At 38.9% G+C, this 7980-nt stretch overlaps 1 protein-coding gene and 1 long non-coding RNA gene across 7 annotated transcripts in view; one reads left to right on the plus strand and one right to left on the minus strand.

The window, feature by feature from the left end:
* CUL3 (cullin 3) overlaps positions 1-3311 on the plus strand; it is a 49850-nt gene extending 46539 nt beyond the window's left edge. For all 6 annotated transcript variants that reach the window (XM_083442674.1, XM_083442671.1, XM_083442672.1 and 3 more), the window contains 3 exons: positions 560-746; positions 2361-2506; positions 2832-3311. In XM_083442674.1, the coding sequence (XP_083298800.1) occupies positions 560-746; positions 2361-2506; positions 2832-2963 (465 nt within the window). In that variant the 3' untranslated portion in view covers positions 2964-3311. The remainder of the gene's footprint in view (positions 1-559; positions 747-2360; positions 2507-2831) is intronic.
* LOC310678769 lies at positions 2907-6571 on the minus strand. The gene is made up of 2 exons (XR_014511955.1): positions 4640-6571; positions 2907-4592 (listed from the first exon to the last, which is right to left on the minus strand). It is a non-coding gene; the product is annotated as an uncharacterized lncRNA (long non-coding RNA).
* Between the last annotated feature and the right edge of the window lie 1409 nt (positions 6572-7980).

Consider the following 7980-nt stretch of genomic DNA (forward strand, 5'->3'; position numbering starts at 1 on the left):
AATGCAAAAGGTCCCAGGTTCAATACCCAGTATCTCCAGGCAGGGCTGGGAGTGACCTTTGTCCGGAACCATAGAGAGCCACTGTCAGTTAGAATAGACAGTACTAAGCTAGATGGACCACTAGTTTCACTTGGTAAATGTAAAATTTCCTATACTCCTATATGCTGAACATATAGATCATCCTACTCCTCTACAGATTTGTGAACAAGGTGTCCTGTGCTACAGTAACTTGCACAGTTGAAGTTTATATAGATTACTGTATTAAGTGATAAAATTAAGTGCTGAAACACAATGCTGTCAACTTTTAGTTTAGAGTAACTTTCATTTTTTTCTGTAAATAGCCTTTTCAGCCATGAATTATCTATAGATTTACTGCCAGATGTTTTCTGAATTTGTCAAAATAACCATTGATAGTCTTGAACTAGTTTGATTAGAGGGGGAAGACATCTTCAAAACTGTTCTGAATTTTGTTTTCTTCATAACTACCTTTTGCCATCATAATAATAATAATAACTTTATTATTTATACCCCACCCATCTGGCTGTTAAATTTAATGTAGGAAATACAACAAGAGACTGATATCCCCGAAAGAGAGCTTGTACGAGCGCTACAGTCCCTTGCGTGTGGAAAGCCAACACAACGGGTTCTCACAAAAGAGCCGAAATCAAAAGAAATAGAAAATGGACACATATTTACAGTGAATGACCAGTTCACATCCAAACTGCACAGAGTCAAGATTCAAACAGGTATGCTCACTTTCATTTTCAGTTACCACATCTAGAATCTGTCCAACTCCTGAATTTACAATATTGGAATCATACATTCTAGTATGGAAACTAAACTGGTCACCCATTCTTAGGGGTGCCTTCAAGGAACTAATATATTCTTGAACCAATGCTTGCCTCAGTGCAAGCTGGATAGGATTCTGTTATGTATCTTCTGTTTGTGATTCTTTCCATGTCATGTACTGTGGATAATATAAATATTCATAAAGCCATAGCCTTATAGTTCCAGGTGAGTGTTTAACTTAATAAACCAGGCATATATTTTGTGAGCTTTATGCTTGCACATCCTTAAAGCCTTCATTTACTTCAGACATGAGAGCCCTTCTGTATCAGCCAAAAGACCCATCTGGTCCGGCATCCTGTTTTTACAATAGCCAACCAGATGCCTATAGGAAGGTCGCAAGCAGGACCTGAATGCAACAGCACTCTCTCCGCTTGTAATTCCCAGCAACTGGTATTCCAAGGCATACTGCCTCCGACAGTGGAGGGAGAACATAAACCATCATAGCTAATAATCCTTGGTAGCCTTTTCATTTCTTCTTGACTAGTATATGGGGACACGGGTGGCGCTGTGGGTTAAAGCACAGAGCCTAGGACTTGCCGATCAGAAGGTTGGTGGTTTGAATCCCCGCGACGGGGTGAGCTCCCGTTGCTCAGTCCCTGCTCCTGCCAACCTAGCAGTTCGAAAGCACGTCAAAGTCCAAGTAGATAACTAGGTACCGCTCCGGTGGGAAGGTAAACGGCGTTTCCGTGCGCTGCTCTGGTTTGCCAGAAGCGGCTTAGTCATGCTGGCCACATGACCTGGAGCTGTACGCCGGCTCCCTCAGCCAATAAAGCGAGATGAGAGCTGCAACCCCAGAGTCAGTCACGACTGGACCTAATGGTCAGGGGTCTCTTTACCTTTACCTGACTAGTATATAGTTAAACTGATTACTAGTGATACACAGGATACTCATACAAAATGAAAATGGAGATGGATCCAAATTGGAAGGGAAATGGAAGCCTAAAATTAAGAAGTAGGCTAAAGATCCACTGACAGCAGCTACAGATGTAGGGATATGCAGATAGAAAAATCATGTTATGACAGACAATGCTGCCCTTTTAGACTTTGTGAACTACTTATGCTAGGAAAGCTTCATGATTATAGCAAATGCAAAGACCCAGTTCTCTTACTATCCCAGTAGAAACTGGCACTTCAACAAAGCAAGCTAAACTAGCCCCAGAGGTTGTATTATATAACTTATTTCCATGTGTGACTGAATATATGAAACCCAGTGTTATCCAGAATTGCAATTTAACAAATGTGAAGGAACCTTTTAAATGCATTCAGTTGTGGTCTAAAAATATCAAATCCCTCAAGAAGCATTTGACCTGTTTTAAAACTTGTTGCTGTAACGAATAATCATTTATTAATCTTAAATATGTTCCAATTTTGCACTTAGGTTGGTTGTCCTTTTGCATCAAGTATTTCAAGTATTTATTGACACTGCTAAAGAAGAATATTTTGACTTTAGTATCTTTAGAATTAAATAGCTACAGTATTTCTAAATTGAGATATTTCTTCTATTCTTTCAGTTGCTGCCAAACAAGGAGAATCAGACCCAGAAAGAAAAGAAACAAGACAGAAAGTAGATGATGACAGAAAACATGAGATAGAGGCTGCTATAGTCCGGATAATGAAATCTAGGAAGAAGATGCAGCATAATGTTCTAGTAGCAGAGGTAATCTCACTCACTGAATGGGGTTCGTCAAGGGTGGATGTGGCCCGCAGACCAAAAGGGTTAGCCACCTGTTGTAGAGCAGTGTCAACTGTGTAATAAAAATAAATTGCTGCTGAACTCTTGAGGCTACTAACTACATCTTTTGGTACAGATGATTGGTTGCTTTATAGAATGTTGATTAATATGCAGTAGCCTTTTGTGAAACACAGCTAACTGAGGTGGCACAAGTTCCCTCTTGTTTTAAAGTCAGTGTTAAGTCTAGTGTGTGCATTCTTGCTGTGCCAGTATCATTAACAATATTAAAATAATTTTTATTATATTCCAGGTAACCCAACAACTGAAGGCACGATTCCTACCAAGTCCAGTTGTTATTAAAAAGCGTATTGAAGGACTTATTGAGCGTGAATATTTGGCACGAACACCTGAGGACCGCAAAGTATACACTTACGTAGCATAAAATGTGTTCCGCAAATATGATTTATTCTTGGACTATACTCTTCGCATGAACTGGGAAGTTCTTTTAAATCATTAAATATTAAGACGACCATCTCTTCTATTAAATTACAATACATGTTCTAGATCATTCAGATCAAGCCTTTTCTCCTTCGGAGAGTTTTTCAACATCAAAATGATTGAGCTTCAAGCTTCTCAGCGTTTATCCCAGTAGAAATCATCCTTACAGTTCCTCGGGAAAATGTGAATGTGCCGCGTTTTGTTTTCAATACTGTATGAAAACAGGAAAAAATAAAATAAAAACAAATTTAGAAAATACAGCTCATTAAAAAATAAAATTGTTGGAATTTCATTTCCCCGGATCTTCAGTGTTGATGTAAATGTGTTTTCTGTAGTGTTGCTTAGCACTTTGCGCATTGTATACGTTGGGTTACAAGAAAAACACAGCTGGTAAGACTGAATTTCCAAAAATACTGCTCTGCTTTGGACATTTCTTTAAAGAGCCATGTTTAATTTAAATATTTGGTGAATTTATAAAGACCTGAGAACACAGTTTTGGCATGCTTTACTTCTCCACCTGCATTCATTCATGTTCCAGCTAATATGATCAGGAACCTTTTTTCTGGGCACAGTTATGCGCTGTAATATTTGGCCTTCCCTTTTGTAATTTGAGTTCTTCCAAATTAAGTTACATACTGATTAGGTTTGATCTGGTTCCTTTATAGGAGAAATGGGAAGAAATTTAGTGTGTATAAACTGTATGATACTTTTTGCTGTTGTACTCACTGCTCATAGTGGATTGTACAGAGCGATGTTTTTATTTCACTCAATGTAGACAAAACAAATTTAAAATAAATGGATTTAGTGTACAAGGAGCACTAATTCAAGTGTATTTAGAGCACAGGGATGGCAATTTATTAAACTAAATATTGCCCCTTGGAGAAGCACATTAGCCTGCACTCTATTCACGAAGTAGAGAGGGGGTTATGGCTTTTGATTTCCCACTTTTCAGAAGGTTCAAGTGAAGCCATTGTGCACTATTAATTTACTGTTTTAAAATGCAATCTAAAAATGCAATAAATATTGTTACTTTGATCTTAATGAAATCTCCAGTTCTTACAGCAAGTATTTTCTCCCTCTCCTCAGGGTGGTTCAGCATAACATTTGCTCCAGTGCTTTCAAAACCAGGGTATTTCTTAGAGGATGTTCGTAAATGTTAACTTTATGTAGTCCCTGTACCATATAACATACATGCTTTTGCATCAAATAAGTATCTTCTTTAGAGATCACCCTCAAGTTGCCACTGGTGAATTAACTCTAGCTTTATTTCATGCATAGTAATAGATAACCTCTCAGATGTTACAGCTCTGATTGTTTTCTCTGTAACATTGTGAACTTAAAAAACAAAACCAGTGCAGCATGAAAAAAGTTGAAGTTTTTGGGTGGGGAGGTGGGGAGATGCAAATTCCCTGCCTGTTATGTGTTGGCCCCTTGTAAAGGGGTCTGTATTTGAGCAATATTCACCTAGCAATCCATGTTGGTCTCTGTCAGGGTGAACTGTACAGCTAGTGCAAGTGAGAAGGGAAAACTTCCAAGAACTCAGTTGAGCATTTTGCTGTAGTATATTTGTATGCTTATTTGAATATATAACAAATACCTTTTTTGTAGAATAGCTGCTACTTAGCAGGTGTTTAGTACATCTGCAATGTTTCTCCTATATTGTCAGTTATCCTTATGATGATGTAGTAAAGTAAGTCAAAAGAATGATGGGAAAGAGAAATTGAAAGGGGGGGGGATTGTAGGGGGGGAAATCTGAAAGGTAAAGGGTAAAGGGACCCCTGACCATTAGCTGATAAATAAAAGTGGTTCTGTGACACAAGCTGTTTGAAGCAAACACAGATAAAATGCATAGGCTTCAGCAGCAACAAACTGAATATATTTATATCTTCCCAAGATTTCCCATCCAATTTTTTAAAAGTACCGGTAACTTAAGATTGCAACCTATACTTACTTGAACATTAAGATGATTGCTCTTAATATTTCTCATTGTTTCTTATTGAAGCTACTACTGTTTGCTAATCATGTTCACTACATGAATTAGGCAAGTTTGCTTTAACATTCCTTTTTTGTAGTATTGTTAGCATGCCATATCCTTGCATTCAATTCTTTTCATAAGCTTGAAGGGCATGGATTTGCCAGGGAATTTATAACAAAGTCGGCAACAAGCATGCTAATTTAATTAGCTGTAAATTTAAGAACTATATCTGGCAAACTTCTCATTGTGACTGAAGTTTAGCTGCTGCAAGATAAACTTTACTTTTCTCTATAAAGCCACATCCTGTCTGCCCTATCTTTCAGTAGCCATTTGCTGATAGGAAGGAAGCAGTGTTGTCTTATTGCACTGTTTCAGGCTCTAGGGCTGATAAACAGCCAGTAAGATGCCCCTTAAGGGACTGTTGTGTCCTATTGAATAAGGTATTCACAAGATACAAGATACATCTGCTCTGCAGGTGAGGAATGCTGGCATGCAAGACTGGGATAAGGCTGCCTGCTGGTGCAAGCTGATAGGTTTTCCCCTATGCAAGTGTATAATGGGGACCTATAAACTTGATCCTGTGATCTAGTGTCTGAATGCAAATAGGGCCAGAAGCTTATACATTTGAAAAAACATTACCCACAAGCTATTTGCCCTGCTGAGGCAAATGTATTGAGTTCAACCTCCCACCCTAGTATGCTGCTTAAAAAGGTATATGTGGAATGGGGATCTGCTTCTAGATTTCCTGCACACCATCTAGTTTAACCTTTAGATTGTTGCCAATTTATATTAAAGCTGAATAATACTCTATGATGAACACTGTTTCTGGAGGTTTTGGGAGGTGGGTGAAGGAGTTTTTTTTAAGTTTTCCTTGCTCAACCCATTTGCTTTGACTCCTGTTTACAGCCTTGGCAGCATTTGCAAATCCTACTACTTCTTCCCCATTATTCTGTGTCAATTAAGGCAGAAAGCATTGTGTCCACTCCAGATATACTTCATGATGATGCCACATAGAATCATTCTAGAGTTGGAAGGGATCTTGCGGGTCATCTAGCCCAACCCCCTGCTGTGCAGGGATCTCAACTAAAGCATTCGTGATAGATGGCCATCCAACCTCTGCTTAAAAACCTCCAAGGAAGGAGAATCCACCTTCTGAGGGAGTCCGCTCTACTGTGAAACAGCTTTTACTGACAAAAAGTTCTTCCTGGTGTTTAGTTAGAATCTCCCTTCTTGTAACTTGAAGCCGTTGGTTCAGGTTCTACCCTCCAAAGCAGGAGAATACAAGCTTGCTCCATCCTCCATGTGACAGCCCTTTAGATATTTGAAGATGCCTATCAAATATCTACCATTTCAGATTTTACCAGTGTAGCAGAAGTGAGTGTTGTTACACCATCACTGCTGCTAACATGAGTAAGCAGTTCCAATTATATGGGTGTGGGGAACATTTGGCCCTCCAGATATTGCTGAAATATGGCTCTTATCAAACCCAGCAAGCTTTACCAATAAATACGGCCAATAGGAGCTGAAGTTCAGCAACATCTGGAGGGCCAAAGTTTTCCCACACCTGCTATTACAGGTGTTAAAGAATTGCCCAAAGGTTGGGGGGGGGGGTCCTTCTTGCATCAAGTAGACAAGTTGGGACATGTTTTGACTCAGCCTCTGTGAACATGTTTATTTTCTATCATTAGACAATGCTATAGTGCTGTTTGCTAGCACAGAGCCAGCAAAGGGTATCCACTATCTCTCAGGAGGCATAGACAGCCATTCTGGATAGAGCTACAAAAAACAGACCCTCAAATCTATAATGTGTTGAGACAAGTTTTTCAGTCCTGTTAAGATCAAATTACACTTCCTAAAAGCAAACTCTTAACCATATGAAAGAACCTTCCTTGAAAAAGGATCCCTCTTCAGCATGGGAGGAAAATCGTTAAAATCACATTTGTTTGAATCCAGCACAGTAAATATGAAAACTGCAAATACTGTAAAGATGCCTACATAAAGTTCTGATTGTGTTAATGTGCAACTTTAGAGTAAATTAATGCAGCTTGTTTTCTGTACTTGGTGTTTTTGTCATGCTTACTGTAAACCTTCTTCTGCTTTGTTTCTGAGCTCCATACAGCTTTTCCCTTAAAATGGTTGCTGCACTTTTATATTATTAAAGCAGTGATTGACATGTTCTGCTTAAAAGCGGGGTGTTTTAGAAGGCAATGATACCATAACTTTCCACAGAATTCCAATTTCTATGAAGCTACTTGACAATAACATTTGAAGCCTCTAAATGACAGAACAGCCCTCTCCCATCATAGTATTGTGACAATAACCCACTATCATTTGGTGATGGAGGCTGGTTTATTGGAGAAGTAATCTACTGAGACACCTAAAATTATACTGTAGAGCAATCTGCCAAGGCAGGTTTGCAATTATGTCACAAAACCTTTTGTAGAGCATTACGGGAGGAAATGCAGGGTTACCTTCAATGCATATTAAATTGTGGCTTTACCCTTTGTTGTGGAGCTGACACGCAGAGCTACATAGAATATTAACATGCATTGGATGAAAGTTACAGATGAGTTGGAAGGTAACATGATCCTGAAGACTTTGTTTGAAACTAGGGTTGACTGAAATTTAGTTGATTGTTTTCTTTAGTGGGTTAGCCAGTTTATTGGTTAAATCTGCAAACATTTGCATAATATAGTTCTGAGGGGGGAAAGGTTTACTTTGAGCCAGAATCAATGAAACAGGTGTGCTAGCAGGAGCCAGAGCAACAGAACTTATCCCACCCACCATCCACCCCCATGCTGCCAAAATTAGCATTTGTAGAATTTCTACACATTTTTTCAGGTGGAGCACATTGTATTCTTTGACATCTTCATTTTAATTATTGCCATGTCTGTGGATGGAATGTAGACATGCATAATGCTCAAGAATTCTGCACTTGATGACAGGCCTGCATATCTTTGACCATATCTCAAAGATGATAGCTTCC

This window comes from Podarcis tiliguerta (genome assembly GCF_965153285.1).
Source record: "Podarcis tiliguerta genome assembly, chromosome: 5".
Classification (NCBI taxonomy): Eukaryota; Metazoa; Chordata; class Lepidosauria; order Squamata; family Lacertidae; genus Podarcis; species Podarcis tiliguerta.